At 40.6% G+C, this 21,014-nt stretch overlaps 1 protein-coding gene across 6 annotated transcripts in view; it reads right to left on the bottom strand.

Annotated features, from left to right (window-relative positions):
* CLCN4 (chloride voltage-gated channel 4) overlaps positions 1-21,014 on the bottom strand; it is a 63,543-nt gene that overhangs the window by 8,776 nt on the left and 33,753 nt on the right. For all 6 annotated transcript variants that reach the window (XM_053307137.1, XM_053307132.1, XM_053307134.1 and 3 more), the window contains 4 exons: positions 20,326-20,871; positions 6,789-6,975; positions 4,523-4,921; positions 1,717-1,933 (listed from right to left, as the gene is read on the bottom strand). In XM_053307137.1, coding sequence (XP_053163112.1) covers positions 1,717-1,933; positions 4,523-4,921; positions 6,789-6,975; positions 20,326-20,871 — 1,349 coding nt within the window. The remainder of the gene's footprint in view (positions 1-1,716; positions 1,934-4,522; positions 4,922-6,788; positions 6,976-20,325; positions 20,872-21,014) is intronic.

Consider the following 21,014-nt stretch of genomic DNA (forward strand, 5'->3'; position numbering starts at 1 on the left):
TTTCAGTTTGCAGAAAAATAAAACTCTCTTCATATGTTAATTCTCTTCATTAGGATTTTCATTAACATTTTAGATGTGTTTAACTCTAGGTAGAAGTTCAAGTCATTTGCTAACAATGAAATTCTGCTTGCACTCCTTTCCAGCAGCAAAGTATCGGCTTCTCCACTAGATTAAAATTAATACATGATTGGCAGACACTCTAAGTATATCCACATTTTAATTATATGCAGTATGAAAGCTTCTCTCAAGCTGTTCCATCAATAGGATATAAAAATCACACACACACACACACACACACACACACACACACACACACACACACACCATGTATATGTATACCTTGTAACAGGAATAAGCACATAAACACATTGGGTACATTCCTAGTTGAACAAAAAAGCAACTTAACAAACAGGAAATAAGCCTGATCCAAATGAAACTAGAAAACTGTAGATCAGGAATAGGTCCTGTATTGACACTATAATTCTTGGTTGGTGGGTAGGTAGGTACACACACAAAAAAAATTAAATATGTAAATTGACATTCTAAGAAGAAATTATTCACAATATTTTATCCACATAAATATTTAAAAGTTACCAGCAAAAGCTTTTTAAAACCTAAAAGTTCTCATAAAAACTTGAATACATAAAACAATAAAAATCCTAAAAGTCTTGATGGTGTAAAAACTTACAAAGGCTAGTAAACAACAAATACTCTCAAAACTGCCCTCATTACCAAAAGTCCTCAGATATATCTTAACTATGTAATAATGTCCTTGGTTCTTTCAATTCCTGGTACAAGTCAGACATGTTTCAATCAATGGTCTTCCTAGTAACTTTTCCTATATAGCATTTATACAGAAGGGCAATGTAACTTCAATTTCCTTCTAGCCCAGAAAAGTTTTCATAATTTATCCACAGTGTATATTTGTGGTTCACTTTCACATGTTTCTTCCATCACGAGCATGGAGTTTAACCTCATTAGAAATGGTTTACAGGTCTGTTGGACCAGCCACCCATATCCTCTTTTACAGAGTATTTGTTGTTTACCAGTCTTTATAAGCTTTTACACTATCAAAACGTTTAGGATTTTTATTGTTGTTTTATGCATTAGCAAGCTTTTATGAAAATGTTTATGTATTAAAAAGCTTTTGTTGGTAATTTTTACAAATTTATGTAGTAAAGTGTTACAAATCATGTCTTATTAGAATTTCAATATACGTGTTTAATTTTTTCTATACACACACACGTACTGGATACTGACCAAGAATTATGTCAATATAGGAGTATTCCAGTACAAAGGAGCACACCAGAAACATATACAAGCTAAATTCTGTATGTAGCTCAACTTATTTTGTGCAACTCAATTTAACCATCAGCTTAATTGTTAAGGAGGAATAGAGACTGTTCCTCATCCCATCAATTCAATCCCAACTATCCACTGCAGTACTTAAGATCGTCCAGAAGGGTTTCCTTCAGTTTCTTAGCCTCAAGGAGTCAGTCAATGAGTTGTCTTCTACACACAAAAATCAACATTTTCTTTCACCAAGTGGCGGGAATAAAGTATAATACAGTAATCTTGTCTAAAATTACTCTGTGTTCAATGGACTCTGCCATCAATGTTCATTGGACAAGCTATGAAATTTCAACGTACTCAAACAGAAATCACTCTCTCCATCTATGGCACCATCCTAGCTAGAGGTTATTTTTATTTACTTACCCACTGCGTGTGACAAGACACTGTCGGAGTCCAAGTTTTCGGAAGATATCTACAACTGTTTCCATTGGTGTATGGTCCGTGACTGTGAAGGGGCTCAGATTGAGAATGCGCCGGAGCTTCAGAGGGTGAGGGCTATTTGCAGGGATTTCTGGAGGTTTTTCAGTGAAATAAACAATGGAATTGCTGACTACCCCATCCTGACGCTGCCTTGCATTCTCTGTGTGACAAAGAGGTAAGGCAAAATATACACAAAGTGATGTTACACACCTCTGGTAATAAATTCAAAATTATAGTTTGGGTGGCTCTTTAAACTACTATAGATTGTGCCAAGTATCAGAATTTGGTATTTGATGCAAGGCATTTATTTTTTACAGAAATTCTGGTGCCAATTGCAAGGTTTCAGTAGAGTTCACATATGCATAACTGCACATTGCAGCATTATATGTGGCTCAAATAAGTCACTGCAAATTAGTTGCCACAGACAGAATGTGCATATTACCTGAAACACAAGTATCACTCACCCAATACTTTACAGTGGAGGCAGTTTGCATGTTTGGTTGAGTGATCAAGTATTGAGAGAATTAAGTGGTGAAAGTGCCTGCATGGAAAACGAAGCTTCCTACAACTTCATGAAAATAGTCTTGGAATCAGCCCAACACAGTGTTTTCAATACTTGATTTCTTGAAGTATGAATTTAATAAACATTGGCTGACATTCTGACTAAATTACTCGATGGAAGTCCTATTAAAATTAAGCAATTCTTATGAGAAAATCAACTTTGGATGTCAGCCACTATGTAAGTTGGAGATCAGGTAGCACAATCACTTCTACCCAGGTTTTCCGCTTATCTTGCTTCCACACAACCAAAAACTGGGAGCACACATACAACTACCAAAACTGGGTAGAACACAGTTTTTGATTGTGTGGGTGACCTTAGTGGGTAACAATATGCATCTGAAGCAGGTTGCATGACAGGGGAAAAAGTATTCCAATCCAAGTGTAGGAAATAGCCAAGAGTCAATAAGTCAGAAATTACTGTGTTGTTCACTGAGAACATGTGAGCTCTAGGTAGAGAAAAGATCCCATATTACAGAAAGTGTGGCCTTGTTTAGAATGCAACAATCCAATTACAATTTGGCTGTCAGGGCTGAACTCACACATTCCTTCCTCTCCCTCAATTCCAGATCTGGTCAAACCATATGAAAATCAGGTTTGATGGGCTGCCCAAACTGGGAAACCATAGGTTGTCACCAAACCAAAAAAGGAAATACAAGCCATGGTTTCCAATCTGATTTAGAGGCAACCTATGGTTTATGCCAGTAATTCCCAACCTGGGGTTTTTCAGACGTTGCTGAACTACAACTCCCAGCATCCCAAGGTACAATATATTGTGGCTGGGGATGCTCAGAGTTGTAAATCTAGCAAATCTGGAGGACCCCAGGTTGGGAACCACTGATTAAAAGCAAACCAGAATTTTCCAATTTGGACAAACTATGGTTTGCACAAATTAGGAAATGGAGTGGTTTGCAGCATGTAACAGGAAGAGAGAGGGTGGGGCTCAAAGGAGCAATGTATACTGGGCCTTGAACCTGACAGCAAAGCCATGGTTTAAATATCAAAGCTGGGCCGATGTCTAATCTCCTGACTAGTGATTTCCCGCCCTTAAGGACTGAGTACCCAGTGCCAAGGTGTAAGTGAAATTAGTTTAATAGCTTTCATTTTGACAACAGTATATTTGACTTCCAATTAGTCCATTTGATCAAGCTGGCTACTAAAATGTTTCACTAGGATTAGCGGCTATTATTATAAGTCCAAAATGTGCACAGAGCAATCATCTGAATTCAGGAGTCCACACAGCAATTGCTGAAAGTTGCACAAAGAGAGACTGCTGCCCTTTACTCTTTCCTTTTTCCTTCTGCTTCTAGTATGTTGAAAGTTGAAGAATGCTGACATACAACAGAAAACATCCCATGTTCAGAAACAAATCCTAGTTAATGCTAACCATTTTTCTTCAAGATTAATTTAGGTTAGTACTGATCCTGAGAACAGGCAGTCAAACCCAGATTGTGTGTTTGTGTGTGTAAGTAATTTGGAGATCATTTCCATCAATCACAGAGCAGAAACATGTCTCTACTTTTAATATACAGAAACTAATGAGTTTCAACAATTTCAGCAATATAGTTCCAGCGCATTTCAGATGTATTATGTTTCTCTTAAAGCCCTTTTTTGCAATATCAGGGGATTACAGCTGCCAAAGCCAAAGCTACCATTACCCACCTACCAGCCTTCAAGACCATATGTTATTAGAAATATTTTGCAATTTACAAGAAAAATCTTAATTTTGTCCTGACATGTTAAATGTACCCTCTTTTACAATCATAAAGTATTTGCACCTTTTTTATGCATGCTTTGCCAGAGTTCAGATTAAACTATGTATATCATAGGAAAAATAAAGATGAAATAAAGGAAAAATAAGATGAAAGATCAATGTATTACTGTAATGTATTACAACAGTTGGTCTTCCTATGAGAAGTAACAACATGGGGGCACACACAGGGTGTGCTGATATTTATTAAAGAATCAATCACACTCTAAAGGTAGAGCTTGAAAGGAAGACATAAGCACATGAATTTGAAATGACATGTTAGTGTAAGCCTTTTAAGTTTTAAATTCTAATTCATATGCAATTCACTTCTTATTTGCTTTTTAAAAATTCTATATCATGGACATAATCTGCAACAATCTTTCAACATACTGTATAATTAAATGTGTGTGTGTGTGTGTAGATAATACACTCATTACTTACTTATTGCAAGAATCAACTCTCGTCTTTGTGCAAAGCCAATAAGACGCTCAGAGTCTTTAGAAACCACCACCGGAAAGCCATTGTAGTCCGTTTCCTTGATTAACGTCTCCACATCTTCAACAGTCATGCTGTCTTGGGTTAGAACAGAGAGAGGGGGCTCTCCACGCCTAGGCCTCATGACATCAGTAGCCAGTGTTCTGTGAGTAAATTCATCCTTCACATCCAGAAATGGATAGCCATTTAAGTGGATATGTGCCTCATAGATTCCTTCTTTCCCAAAAGCATCAGCTACCCATTTGCTGGTCACAGCTGCAGCCATTAGAGGCACAATGTACTCTAGTCCTCCTGTTAGCTCAAACATAATCACCACAAGAGAGACTGTCATTCTAGTAACCCCACCTGTCAAGAGAAAGAGAGCCACTTCGGTTTTCAGTGAGTTGTGTGATAGAGGGTACCCAAATCTTGGGATACTCCTTGTTTCCCCACAAATCAATACATCTTGTTCCATGTAATGCCAGTTGCAATACGGCTTTTCAATAAAAACACTACCACAACAGCATGTGGGCATGCATGAGCTATACTGATAACAGGGACCCATATCTTAGGGTACTCCCTTGAGTTTTTCACAAGTTGATACACCACGGAATTAATGTAGAGCCCAAAACATCTTTTCACCTCATATGGATATAATCTAAGTGGCCCTTAACCTTGAAGAGTTTACATGCTAAAGCTGGGCAAGAACAAAAAGGAGAGAACTTACAATGGCTAGATTGCCATAATCTTACCAAGCACAGATGCATGGAGTTATCATCTGTAAATGCAAAATTAGAAGTTCCCAAATAATCTGAGAATAATTTTCTTCTCTGTTAACAAGTTGGATGCTTAAATCCACTTGGAATTAATTACTATAGAAAATATCTCTGTTGCATTATAGCATCACCTAATTTCAAGTTACCAACATTTCCAAAAAGGCACCTGCAATTTATGCAGGAATTATGCAAATCGAATTGGGGGGGGGAGTGGGAAGAGAGCACAAAAATATGAATTTTCTTATTCTGTTACAAACAGGTATTAAGGTATAAACTTCCAACAAGGGCCTTGCTTTAACCAGTACCATAACAGTCTGTGAGATGACGTATCCAAATGAGATGTATACAGCCTGCAAAACCAGCATGATTATATATATATATATATATATATATATATATATATATGTGTGTGTGTGTGTGTGTGTGTGTGTGTGTGTGTGTGTGTGTGTATACACACACACACACACACACATAAGTCTGGAATCTATTGGTTACAGCTGAGATTATAACAATGGAAAACTACTACTACAACAAATATTTATCATAGTATCAACAAAAGTTCTGAAGTGGTTTACACAGAAAAATATAGATAAATAAAATGGTTCCTTGTCTCAAAAGGCCTCACAATATAAAAAGAAGTACAAGGTAGAAACAGCAAAAGCCACTGGTGGGATGCTGTGCTAGAGGTGAACTGGTCTAGTTCCTCTCCTCCAGCTAAATATAAGAGAATCACCACATTTAAAAGGTGCCCCTTAGTTCAGTTAGCAGAAATCTAGCGCTTCTTTGTGTATAGCAGACTGGTTTAGAAAAATATGCCGAGGTCATTCACACAATCAAAAACTGTATTCTACCCAGATTTGGGAGCTGGGTGTATTCCCAATTCCCAATTGTGTGGGTAAAACCTGGGTAGCTTTTCCTCCTACCTTGATCCCACACAAACACTCAGGTTTTCCTCCTACCCTGCTTACACACAACCAAAAATTGGGAGCACACCCAGCTCCCAAACATGAGTATAACACAGTTTTTGATTGTGTGAATTACCTCTATTTTTCCCTCAAGATGCATACATTAACAGGACTGATGTATTTATGATATAGGATTGGTAATGGGGTTGATACATCTATGAAATTGGCAATGGAAATGGTTTTTTATTGAGACAGCTACCTTTTGAGGTATACTAGAATAACCGCTTTAATTATCTTAAATTAGAGTGGCAGTTGTTTTATGTCTACTATAATTTGGTTTTATACTATGAAATAAAAGTTTATTTAACAAAACTAAACATGATAATGCCATCTAGTGGTTAGTACCACTTCACAAGATAACTTAAGAATCTAGCTTTAAGATAAGCATATCATATTGACAGGGTTATTGATTCTTCCATTTTTCAAATTCAGCAGTGTATCTACCATATATATCACACTACAAACCACAATGATGGAAATCATATATTGTACCTAAACAAGCTGCAGCTCCCACCATGGCATACAGTCCGGGGGTAACACAGTCGGCTCCTGGTCTGCACCAGTTCCTGAAGATGATCCAGTCATGGTGATGGTAGGCCAGCTGCTCCACTCCAATCCCAACAATTCTGCCAGCTATAGCTCCGACAGCCATGCTGGGTATAAAGAGACCTGAAGGGATCTCAACAGGAAGACAAATTAAAAGTCAGTTTGTCAAAAGTTTGGCTTTGCAAGTGAAACTGACTTCAAATTTTATATGTAAACATTCAGCAACTGAGCAATTCTTTGATTATTGGAAAGGCAAGTGCATAAAACTGCCCCTACTGTTAAGCCATCAGAGATCATGGTGTCTCATCACAGATGTACTTCTGATTTAAAATAATGGAAAGGTTCATCGCAAGACAGAGCTCAGTTTTATAACTCTTTAGCAGTACAATGTAGCTGTTGTAGCAAACTGCTGTGTTTCCCCCAGACCACTACTTCAGGGTCACTTCACACATTGATAATATCCATATCACAAGAAGGGCGGGCGAGGGGAGCTATGCACTGTGGTTTCAAAAATTCAAAGCAACTCATTTTGCTTTGAGAGGACAGGAGAACCGGTCTTGTGGTAGCAAGCATGACTTGTCCCCTTAGCTAAGCAGGGTCCACCCTGGTTGCATATGAATGGGAGACTAGAAGTGTGAGCACTGGAAGATATTCCCTGCAGGGGATGCAGCCACTCTGGGAAGAGCATCTAGGTCCCAAGTTCCCTCCTTGGCATCTCCAAGATAGGGCTGAGAGATATTCCTGCCTATAACCTTGGAGAAGCCGCGGCCAGTCTGTGTAGACAGTACTGAGCTAGATGGACCTATGGTCTGACTCAGTAGGTGGCAGCTTCCTATGTTGCTTTATTTTTAATTTAATTAAAATAACCCCTGATAACTTGGCAAAGAGGCCCCTTCTTAATATGGTGATGTTCTTTGTTTAGCAGAAGGAGAGTAACTGGCCCTATCCACCGCCAGCACAGTACCTCCAGTTTCTTTCATGTTTCAATCATGTTTCTTTTTAGATTGTGAGACCTTTGGGGACAGGGATCTATCTATCTGTCTGTCTGTCTGCCTAAACCGCTTTGGAACTTTTTGTTGAAAAGCAATATATAAATATTTGTTGTTGTTAATATAAATACAAAAACACATTACAAGCTTAAAGCATAACAGACAAAATATTTATTATCACTGTTACTAATAATAAACATTTCTATGGCACATTTTGAGCATGCAAACTGCAAACATTTATTACGTTGATGTAACCCTTACAAGTACCCCGTGCATACTGCAGCAGGAAAGCTGAGGCTGAGAGGGAGTGGCTTGCTTCATGGCGCTCACTAGGTCAGTGTTCCTCACTGGAAGGCCCATGAGGCAGTGGCAGCTCCCGTTGACCCTAAGACTCCCATTGACCCCCACTAACTAATTGTTTATTAGGTCTGTGCAAAGTTTCAACCAAAGCCAAATACTCTGTTCAGCGTTTCCCTGGCATACCCACCATACCCACCGTGCAGTGCTGCACTTTCCGCACAGCTGCTGGGGCTCCTTTAAGGAAAACAGAGCCCTCTTGAGCCCCGGTGCCATCTTGAAAGGCGCTCGCAGAGGACTGGCAAGGACTACACTCCCCAGAAGTCCATGCACACCTTCTAAGATAATACTGAGGCTTGACAGTGTTCTTTTTTCCCCTTAAGCTCTCCCCTCCCCACCTGGGACTGGGAAAAGCACGGCATTCCCATAGTAGGAAAAGGCTCTCACACTGAATGGTTTTTTTGCCAAAGTGGCCGCCACTTGAAAAATAGTGAAAATCACTGCACTGGGTAGTGAGATTCCAACCAGGGATGCATTCATTCTCAGCTCAGTCTCTTACTCCACTACATCAGCTTCCAGATTAATGCAGAAATTGTCATTTTATACTTATATACAAACTACAGTCAATGTAGTGTAGTGGTTAGAGCATTCCTGATCTTATATCAGGAAGGCTCAGGTTCAAATGCTCACCTAGTCAGAAAGCTTGCTAGATAACCATTAACTCTTCACCTAATCTATGTCACGGGGGGACCATGTACATCACTCTGAACTCTTTGAAGAAAGGGCAGAATAAAAAATGTAACAAAATAAAAGTAACATTGCACCAGTAGAGGTCCATTGCTGTATATAAGACTGTAGGCCATATTGGCCGCATTTGCATGTAACGCGAATTTGCATGCAAAGCGAATAGACCAGTGTCCCCCTTCCCCGTCCAGATTCAGATGTTCAGGAGAGCAGTCTCTCTGCAGTCTTGCTGACTGCAGAAAGGAGGGGGAACTGGTTGTGCAGGCCAGTTGACACACAGTCTGCACAGCCAATCACGCCAGAGTTGAGGGAGGAGCTTCCTCCCTCAACTCCAGTTCCAGGGCCAGCAGCCTGCAGTTCCGAATCTGAACATACTGCAGGCTGCCTGGAACCTCGGGTTGCGGTGACAAAACTCACTACCACCTGAGGGTTCAGACTGGAGTTCCAGTTCTGAACCCTCGGATTAGTCACTGTGCCAGACCCCAGTTCCCCTCATTTGGACATAACATCTGCAAAATCACAGGCCTATTCAACTGCAGTTCTGTGTTATGTGCAAATGCAGCCATTGAAACTTGAAGTTTTGCTACACTTCAGTTTGTTACTTGCTCTTTGGCTTATCCAAATTTCCAAAGTACTTAGAAGTAGTGTTAAGCATTTCATAAAACTGTTTACTCTGAGATTATTTCTACCTATGGGTACAAACCTCAGGTTGTGTTTGTTTGTGTGTGCGTGTGTTTAAATTCAAATTGTGCATGCTTCCCAACTACTTGTCGGATTCTCATAATGATTTATGTATCGTGATTAAGAAGAGTAAAATATCATCTGTTTAAAACATCTTTAAATATGAGCTCCTGTCATTTGGGATACTTTACAACTTTATTACTGCCCTTTTCTGTATAATTTAGATTGGATTTGAATTACATGTCAAATGCAGTATAAAAATGTTAACGAGGTGCCCGATTCCTCACAGGTGAAATCAAGCAGGTCATGCTTGCATCCCAACTTGTCAAGAGGTTTTGTGAATTATTGCCTTTCTTGCCTGGAGTGCAATCAAGTCACCAGTCACTAAAGCAATTGTAGGAAGATGAAATGAAAACATCAGTCACTCCAACTTGCTTGCTCCAACTTGGTGAAGTGTGCACTGCATATTTTAAAATAAAGCTATTTTTCAGGCAGCGGCAAAAGATTTACTGACTTGAATTTATTTAGCATCCAATTTTAACTCTTAGTATCATCCCATCATTTTAAAATCAAGTTAAAACGAAAAAGCTTGAGACACCAGGGATTTTTTTTCCATATACAAAACTGAAAGGCACACACACACACACACACACACACACACACACACAACACAAAGCAATAATGTATGAACTGCAGAAATATCAGCACTTAGAAAGGCTTAAAGCCTGCTAAGTTCAGCTTCTTTAGATAAGGAAAGAACCATTCTCAAAGTTCTCCTCAGGTGAATATTCTGACAATGTCTAGGCCTGCTCAACTTAGGACCCCCAGCTGTTTTTGTACTACAACTCCCATAATCCACAGCAACAATGGCCAACAGCCAAGGATTATAGGAGCTGTAGGCCAGCATCTGCAGGAGGGCCAAAGTTGAGCAGCCCTGGTAGAAGATCAGTTCTGAAAGGGCGGATTTGCATGTATGGGTAGAAGCATCGGGGCTGCTGCATGATGGCTTATTCTCATGACACAATAGGACCAGAAGAACTATGTGGCAGGGCAGAATATTGCAGAAAGCACCAGTCTCCACTAGACCCGTATCAGTTCTGTGGCTCCTCCTGCACTGCTAAGCATGGAAATAAAGCACTCCTGCACTGGTGAGCACTGGAAAAAAGCCCTGGGTCACTACCAGCAATTGTGAATTGAATTTCAGAGACATTTCTCATGTACAAGGAAATGTGAAGAAAAGTGAAATTGTAGGCTGCTTCCCCTTTTCATCTTTCCAGTGTAACATACAAATGGAGAACCCAGTCCCGGCCCAAGCTCCCTGGTATGAGAGGAAACATGCCGAGCGATGGCCTTGTCATTTCCCCATTTCCCATCTCACTAGCATGCCTCACTGCCCCGCCCCTCCTCAATCTTGTAAGCACACCACTTTTCTATTCCCCCTCGCCAGCCCAAAAGGCCTTTCCTTCCTGTCCATCAGCATGCAAAGAACACCACTCTTCTCCCCCATATCTCAGTAAGTTTTCGCTCCTGCCACTCCTCCAGAAGGCCTTCTCTTCCTCCTCTGGTGCAGAACAAAACATCCTACAAAATCCAACTTGTAACCATGGGAATAGCTAGGGAAGAGGGGGCACGTGTTCACCCCTCTCCCCAGCGGCCCCACGAAGTAAGGGAGATAGTGAAGAAAATAGGGAAGGGTGAAGCTGGGGCCCCCCAGGTTCTTTGAACCCATGCACTCAATTATAACTTCACCCCTTCTTGTGCTACATAAACTAATCAACACATAACACACAAAGAAACCCGGTGTATTAACCGTTTTGGAAACTTTATCAAGTGTCCAATTTTTGGATCAAATAGTGGTTCTTATGCAAGAGAATATCTTCAAAACATGTACTTAGACATCATCGTGGACAACTTCAAATGTGAGTAATGGAGAACTCGTGCGTCTTTTTTTGTTGGCTGTACAAAGTATTCCACTTTTCTCTCCCCCTGCCACCCACGCCAGTAGATCTCTTCTATTTCCCCACCTCAGGTGGGCCTTTCCTTTCCCTCAGCTTATCTGCTGGTGGTAGATCAACCACACTGCCCTCCTCCAGCCCAACACTCTAAATTTCCTAGCAAATGTTCCTGCTCAGTATTCTGCTTTCCTCCTTCACATTATCTCTTGGTTTGCTTCCCTGGCTTTTGAAAACACCAGAGAGGCGGAGAAGGAGGAGGCGTGTGTGGTTGTGGTGGGGGCACGCCAGTGGAGTTCACGCTTCTACAGGGGCAACTTTATGCTTTCAGCGGGCTGGGGGCACAGAAAAGAGGCTGCTGGCAGCTGCCTTTTATTACCTGCAAGGGCTTGTCAGGTGGTTTCCTCAGACAGCCACCCTCTCCCCTTCTTCTTCTTCCACTGCATGGATGGGTCTGTGTATACAGTGTACACTGTACGGATCTACGCACATATATATGTATTCACACATTACGTTCAATGCACATACAGCAGCACACTTCCTATTGATATCATATGTTTGAGAAGGTTCAAACGTAAAAAGTGAACCCAGGATTTACCTTCTAAATGAATGAAACACTGGCATTTCATCAGTCTGGATGTCAGCCATTGTTTCATAAAATACATTAGGAACAATGAATACTAATGTAAGATAAAAAGGCATGCTCGGCAATTTCAAAGTTGCAATTAATGTTTTTCAGGTGATTATCTCTAGGAAGTATGCGAGAAAAGACGAGACCCGGAAAGTGAGATTTTAATTTCTGAAAATCGTGCATTGCCTACAATATTAGATCCTTGCCGCAAAGCAAGCCAATGTCGTTACCCCTCAATGAATCACCAATATATGGGGAATACCTCTCCTAAAAATATACTTAAGCAAAATGGGAAAAAACACAGTCCATATCATTCTGCAATGTCCACGTGACTAAAGAGTGGACCCCAGCTATCACCCACACCTTTATGTAGTTGAGTGCCATAAAGAGTGAGTGCCATAATTGACCAGAAAGCAAGATGGACCAAGGACTTCCACTGAGTCATGGGCACAGAACAAGAACTAAAGGAAATGTGTCATGATCATGCACTAAACCTGCATGCTAAGAGTGCCATCACGTCAGAGAAACAAATAAGAGAGACAGGATAAAATAATGGGACCTCAAGTACCACCCATAGACTGGGTAATTCAGATATCTAAATGTGCAAGTTAGCTGCCATAGACAGTCAGACACAACCTTAAACTTAATCCCGAGTGATGCCAAGGACTATGCACAAGGTAAGAATTGCAGAACCAGTCCATAGTGTGATCCAATTCAGCATGTGCTGTGAACCAGCAAAGGGCAACTTCAATTATTATTAATTATTATTTATTTACACAGTCAGGTGTTATTGAATGGTTTGTTTTATCCAGACATCGAGTCCTTCCCAAGGACCTGGGATGACTGAAATTTATTGTCAATGTTGTGGCTGTTGTTATAGATATTGTCGCAGAATATAGGCTGTTCTCAGTAAAGTTGCTTTTTGTAATTGGCTGATGGTGATTTCTGTGGCCCCTATGGTGTTGAGGTGCTCTTCAAGGTCTTTTGGAACTGCACCCAGGGCACCAATTACCACTGGGATTATTTTGGTCTTTTTCTGCCACAGCCTTTCAATTTCAATTTGTAGATCTTTGTATTTTATGATTTTTTCTATTTCTTTTTCTTCTATTCTGCTATCCCCTGGTATTGCTATGTCGATTATTTTAACTTGTTTTTCTTTCTTCTCGACTACAATTATATCTGGTGTATTGTGTGGCAGATGTTTGTCTGTTTGTAGTCGGAAGTCCCATAATATTTTGCATCTTCATTTTCTACAACTTTTTCAATGTTATGGTCCCACCAATTTTTGGCTACAGGTAGCTTGTATTTTGTGCAGATGTTCCAGTGTATCATCCCTGCTACCTTGTCATGCCTTTCTTTGTAGTCAGTCTGTGCAATCTTTTTACAACAGCTGATTAGGTGGTCCACGGTTTCATCTGCTTCTTTACAAAGGCGGCACTTGCTGTTTGTTGTGGATTTTTCGACTTTTGCTCTTATTGCATTTGTTCTTAGTGCCTGTTCTTGTGCAGCCAGTATTAAACCCTCTGTTTCTTTCTTCAAGTTGTCATTCTTAAGCCATTGCCAGGTCTTGCTGATGTCTGATTTTCCACTTATATTGTGCAAATATTGACCATGCAGTGGCTTATTTTTCCATTTTTCTGCTCGGTTCTGGACTTGTCCTTTTGTGTAGGCCTGCTTTGTTTCATTGGTGTTGGAATAGTTTCTCGTTATTGACCATTTGAAGTGCATCTTCTTCACTGTCCTTGATATATTCTTCAAGTCCTCTTTTCTCTTCCTCTACTGTTTGATGGACTATACCTCTTCCACCTGAGCTGCAAGGGAAGTATAGCCTATCTACATCACTGTGGGGGTGCAGAGCATGATTGATGGTCATTATTATTAATTATTATTATTTTACATTTATATCCCGCTCTTCCTCCAAGGAGCCCAGAGTGGTGTACTACATACTTGAGTTTCTCTTTCACAACAACCCTGTGAAGTAGGTTAAGCTGAGAGAGAAGTGACTGGCCCAGAGTCACCGAGCTAGCTTCATGGCTAAATGGGGATCTGAACTCGGGTCTCCCCGGTCCTAGTCCAGCACTCTAACCACTACACCACACTGGCTCTTACCCACATATACTGGGTCAATTCATATTCATTAAGGAAAGAGAGGCCAAATTTAGACTTAATTTATTCATGCCAAAATGATTATGCGGAACCAACTCGAAAATGGCGGGCAAAGACTTAAACCAAAGTGGTGCCCAGGCCAAATATAAAATGTCAGAATTACAGGACCATTAAAGAACAGTGATCCAATTTAAATATCAAGGAATTACCATGCGGATGTTCTAGATACCCCAAAAGGACACTTTCCAAATTAAACGGACTTAGCAACAGGAGTTGAAATAAGGGAAAAGATGAACGGGTCATGCTCCAAAAGCATGACACTTATTTAAAGTATAACCCAAGAGGCTCAAGAGAAATGTGCTAAAAAGGAGGAAAGGTACAGTCAAAATTAAGAAAATATAGAAGTCCTGGCCAATAGAGAACAATAAACAACAATCAAGAGTGGAAAACTTACCAGGGAGGTGGTATAGTGAGGGCATGAAGGGACAGCGAGACAACAAAGAAACTCATGCCTCTGACCTTACAGGAGGATATTGACCAAAAACCTCTCTGGCATCAAGCATCATGGAATTAAAAGCCAGAGAACTGGCCAATTTAAAAACGAGAACAAATGTTCAATAGTCAGAAATAAATTAGTATAATTAAACAAATTATGACAACTAACAATTCACCAATGACCAGATATATTTTAAATGATAACTCCCCAGAGGGAATATTTATTTATTTTTATTTTATTTTATTTATTTATTAAAACATTTTTATACCGCCCAAAACTTACATCTCTAGGTGGTTTACAACAGAATAAAAACAAAGTAAAACATTCATTAAGACAAAAATGGGGCGGGGTGGGAAAACACACACACATTACAATTTAAAAATAATATTTTAAAACAGCATTAAAACCATTAAAACAACATTAATTAAAAGCCTGGGTGAAGAAATGTGTTTTTAAAAAGCTGTCAGAGATGGGGAGGCTCTTATTTCACTAGGGAATGCATTCCAAAGCCTCGGGGCAGCAGCGGAGAAGGCCCGTCCCTGAATGGCCACCAGACGAGCCGGTGGCAGCTGCAGACGGACCTCTCCAGCAGATCTCAGTGGGTGGTGGGGTTCATGCAGAAGAAGGCGTTCCCTTAAATACCCAGGGCCCAAACTGTTTAGGGCTTTATAGGTTATAATCAGCACCTTGCATTTTCCCCGGAAACATATCAGCAGCCAGTGTAGCTCCTTCAATACAGGAGTTATATGGTCTCTCCGAGATGACCCAGAGACCAGCCTGGCTGCTGCATTCTGGACCAGCTGTAGTTTCTGGACTATGTACAAGGGCGGAGAGGAGAGGAGAGCTGGTCTTGTGGTAGCAAGCATGACTTGTCCCCATAGCTAAGCAGGGTCTGCCCTGGTTGCATATGAATGGGAGACTTGATGTGTGAGCACTGCAAGATATTCCCCTCAGGGGATGGAGCTGCTCGGGGAAGAGCAGAAGGTTTCAAGTTCCCTCCTTGGCTTCTCCAAGATAGGGCTGAGAGAGATTCCTGCCTGCAACCTTGGAGAAGTCGCTGCCAATCTGTGAAGACAATACTGAGCTAGATAGACCAATGGTCTTACTCAGTATATGACAGTTTCCTATGTTCCTAAGGGCAGCCCCACATAGAGCGCATTACAGTAATCCAGTCTGGAGGTTACCAGCAGATGTACCACTGTTCCCTGAATAAAACCAAGAGAAACATTCAGGGAAGACTGAAAAATTATCCCAATCAATGTATCATTATTATTATTCTGTTTATTATCCTTCCCTCCGTTTTTCACTTCAGTTTTTTGTTTGTTTATGACTCCCTCAGTTGATTGAACCAAAACCCATTGTTTGTTAGGAACATCGGCATCTGCCACACAGTGAGCCAGAAGCAGCTAACCTGCTTGCTGCCTGCCCTCAGAGCAACTAAAGATACATCTATTCACCCAGGCTTTTAATTAATATGGTTTTAATTGTTTTAATGTAGTTTTAAAATATTGTTTTAATTTTTTAAAAATTGTTATATTTTAAATTTCTTGTTTTTGTTTTTAACTAATGTTTTACTTTCTGTTTTTATTTTGTGATAAACTGCCCAGAGACGTAAGTTTTGGGCGGTATAAAAATATGTTAAATAAATAAATAAATAAGTTGAAAGGATAGAGCAACAGAGCTGGCTGTTTATGCAGCCACCCCTTGCTCTTGATTGGTCCACCAGTGTCATGTACTAGGGGACCAAAATGGCCCATCTCTCAGGCCGGGCCTACAACTCCGCTCCTCAGTAATGTGGTGAAAGGGGCAGGGAATGGATTTTTTCTTAAAACTGTTCCAGAAAATGTTCCCATTCAAAAAATTTCCAGAAAACCCGTATCTCTTATTCCAAAAGGCTAAAATTAAATAATAATGGATCTAATGCATCAGTTTAAAAGCCAGTTAAAAATCTTCCAAAAGAGAAATGTATATAGTGTGCTTAAAAACAGAAATGAGGGTGCTTGACAAATCTTCCCTGGGATTGATTTCCAAAACTATGGTGCCATGACTGAGGAAGCCACGTCACTGGTACCCGTACAATGGATTTGCATTAAATGCAAACAGGACCCAAGATGCCAATTGTAGGGCTCTGATACATTCATATGTATGAAGGTGGCCCTTAAAGTAACCCTGACCCAGATTGTGGAAGGCTTTAAAGGTCAACACCAGCACTTTAAGATGGGCTCTGAAATGAACTAATAACCAGTACAACTGGTGGAAATGTCACATGATCATGCTGCTTATCCAGTATCCTTGAGGCCAATATCCTTGAGGCCACGTTCTTTACCAGCTAAAGTTTTTGAACTGTCTTTAAAGACAGACCATCATTGAGCATAACATTTCATGTTCACAGAACTTTCCCACAAACACAGATGCACTATTCATCCTATTCAATGCATGGATAACGTGTGTACATATATATAGTTTTTCACACATTATGTTCAAAATGCACATATGGTAGTATCTTCCTATCTGTATGCTGCTATCTATGTTCCTATCTGTATGCTGCTTTTGAAGAGGCCTATACTGGTTCACTTTTTAAATTATCATTCACACAACGAGCATGTGTAAAGTCACCTGTGTGTGCATACAGCATAATAGGACTGAATAGGACTACAGATAGAAACATTGTATCAAGACCAATTATTGACATGTATTATTTTTGAGGAAGATTCCCTGAAGAGAGAATCTCGATATTTTCTGGGCTCGGCACTGGTGGTTTTTTTAGCCTACGTTCCAGTAGGCTTATGAGATCACCTGGCATTCTGTGTGTGTGTCCGTCTATATGTCCTCCCATCAACTTAGCAATGCCTAGACCAATATGAAACAAATTGGTACAGTTGTAGGGACACATAGGGACACCTCAACGGCACAGTTTGTGATGATGTCATCCACCCCGATCCAAGATGGCGGGGGTGTAAACTTTTGAGGCACAAGTGGGCAAACTTGTGAACTGCCTAACCAATTGGAACCAAATTTGCTATAGCTGTAGGGACACATAGGATGCCCTGCGGCGTGGTGAGTGGTGATGTCATCCACTACAATTCAAGATGGTGGCCGCGTGAACATCTGATGTGCAAGCAGGCTAATTTGTGGACTGTCTAACCAATTTGAACCAAATTAGGTACAGTTGCTGTGAGTGGCAAACAGGGACACCTCAATGGTGTAGTTTGTGATGAACTTCTGAGGTGCAAGTGGGCTGAGTTGTAAACCGCTTAACCAATTTGAACCAAATCTGGTACAGATGTAAGGAAACACTGAGACACCTCAGCAGTGTAGTTTGTGATGATGTCATCCATCCCAATCCAAGATGGTGGTGGCGTGAACGTCTGAGGTGCAAGCTGGCTAATTTGTGGACTGTCTGACCCATTTGAACCAAATTAGGTACAGATGTAGTGAGTGACACACAAGGACACCTCAATGGCATAGTTTCTGATGATGTCATCCATACCGATTCAAGATGGTGGATGAGTAAACATTTCAGGCGCAAGTGGGCTAATGTGAACTGCATAACCAATTTGAACCAACTTTTCTGCAGCTTTAGGGACACCCAATGGCATAGTTTGTGATAATGTCATCTATCCAATCCAAGATGGCGGATGTGTGAACGTTTGAGGGGCAAGTGGGCTAACTTGTGGACTGTCTAACTGATTTGTACCAAATTAGGTACAGTGTAGTGAGTGATACACAGAGACACTTCAGTGGTGTAGTATGGGATGATGTCATCCACACCAATTCAAGGTGGCAGAACCATCAACATTTGAGGCGCAAGTGGACTAACTTGTGAGCACTTAACCGATTTGAACCAAATTTGCTACAGCTGTAAGGACACATAGGTACGCCTCAACTGCATAGACTGTGACAATGTCATCCACCCTATTAAAGATGGCAGACATGTAAATTTTGAGGCGCAAGTGCACTAACATGTGGACAGTCTAACCAATTTGAACCAAATTTGCTACAGCTGTATGAACACATAGGGATGCCCCAATGGTGTAGTTTGTGATGGTATCATCCACCCCAATCCAAGATGGTGGACATGTGAACTTTTGAGGCACAAGTGCACTAACTTGAGGACTGCCTAACAACTGACTTGAACCAAATTTGGTACAGTTGTACTGAGTGACACACAGGGACAGCTCAATGGTGTAGTATGAGATGATGTCATCCACACCAATTCAAGATGATGGACACATGAACAATTGAGGTGCACGAGATCTAACTTGTGGACTTCGATTTGAACCAAATATAGTCCAGTTGTAGACACAGTGGAAGGAAAGTAGGCTGGTTAGTTCTTATTAAAACTTGTAGGTATGGAATTGTGGTTCTGGCCAAAGGAAATTGAAAGCAACAATTCTGAGCGAAAAAACTTCAGTACTCCACAAGTTCATCAAAGCACTTGTAACCACTACTATTCATCTGCAATTCAAGCATCTCCAATGCTTCCTCTGTAAACTTATCCAAGCTTATTTGTTTGAAAGCAAACTAATGATACAAAAACCCTTCTCATCCGAAGCCACGATCAATCAAATCAAAAAGCTGGAAACCTCATGTGTTGTCAGCAGCTTATGCATTCAGAATAGCTCTGCCCAGTTCTACATTCTGCCAAAATGTCCGTGTCTTTGGATGTAATCCAGAACAAAATGAAAACACTACCAGTATAGTTTTGCCAATCGCTTGACAAGTTGATTAGGCTGCCATTAAACATTGCTCAGTTAATGCAACAACTTCACTTCCTGTCAGCCGCCCATACTTTCTCATTTCAAACCAGGGATTTCAGAAACACTTATGCAGCTGGTATGAGAACCTAGAGGAAGGAAAAGCTGAGCCTTGCCAGACTCCTGCCACCTCAAAAATTCCTTCAACACAATAAGCAGGATGCTGCTCTTACCATACTTGGGACTTTAGCTTTTAAGTCCACAGTGTGTCTCCTTGCCTCACTCAAGACATACACAAAAAAATTAGGTGGGAAAACTTGTGACTCTTACTGCCTCCACAGTGAGGCCCACCTCACACCTGGAAAGCCTAGATTTATATCAAAGTAACTTTAAATACCCAGGATTCAATGGTCTCCAGGCACTATAATGCATTGTACAATATCTTTTTTTTTTTACTGATATGTTTAAGGTTCTACTGCCTTGGGCACTAGAGTTGTGAATGAAAGGCAGAGTTGTGAATGATTAGCAAAAATACATATGAAATGAAACAGAAGACAAAAAGAAGAGGAATGAAAAACACAAAGAGAAATCAAGCAACCGTGTTCAAGAAAAATCAAGATGGCAGTTGTATGGACTACAACATCCTTTATTCCCAGTTAAAGCTAATTCTCCCCACTTAGCTCAAAAGCAGCCACAGGGTGTGATAGCGAACATTTGCCTGAGCAAATGTGGTAACACGCAAACATGGTAACATCATCCTCTTGGTTTTGCGTCTGTTATGCAAGACCTACTTTTGTGTCTGTTATCAAGACCTACTTTTGTGTCTGTTATGGAAACAAGAATCAAAATTGCAACAAACTAATTTTGACTCATACAACTATCTGACTTACCTTCATGCCAAAGGTAAATATTGTGATGATGATTTTAAAAATAAGAGCCAGGGCAAGCTGCCACATAGCTGTGTACACTCCAAAACCAGCTGGTCGGTCAGGAATATCATCCACAGGTCTAGTCATATTGGGATCATTTATGTAGTCACAGAGCTGTGAGGACTCCAGAGCTCCGCAGTCATTGAAAAGTTCTGAGATGAGCTCACTGGTACTCCTTCGGGTGTATGGATTGGGATAGGCAATAATAGCAGTGATAGCGGTTACTGCAATGACTTCTAGGACTGGGTACTTCCCAAGTTTCGTGGTTTTACGTCTTCTGCACCATGCAATGTTGCATCGGATGAAAAGTGTCCCCCACAGACCTCCAAAAACTCCAAGCAGAATAAAGGGGAAAAGTTCAGCCATGTACCAAGGAGTGTGATACTCCACATAAAAAAGGACCAGGCGGCTGTTTCCAAATGGATTGATGGATCTCAGGGTGAAGGCTGCAACAAGAGCAGCAAAAAAGGATCTCCATAGTGTCTTCAAGGGAAAATAATAACTCACCTAAGAGACCAAATAGAATCAATTGGTTATTATGCAGTCTAAGCTACAGTGAAATTCAAACAATGTCCCTCTCATTTACTTTAAAGAATATTCCCTAGAGATGTGCATGGAAGAGATGCACGATTGGCACAAATCTATGCAAG

Source organism: Hemicordylus capensis, chromosome 3 (assembly GCF_027244095.1).
Source record: "Hemicordylus capensis ecotype Gifberg chromosome 3, rHemCap1.1.pri, whole genome shotgun sequence".
NCBI classification, from domain to species: Eukaryota; Metazoa; Chordata; class Lepidosauria; order Squamata; family Cordylidae; genus Hemicordylus; species Hemicordylus capensis.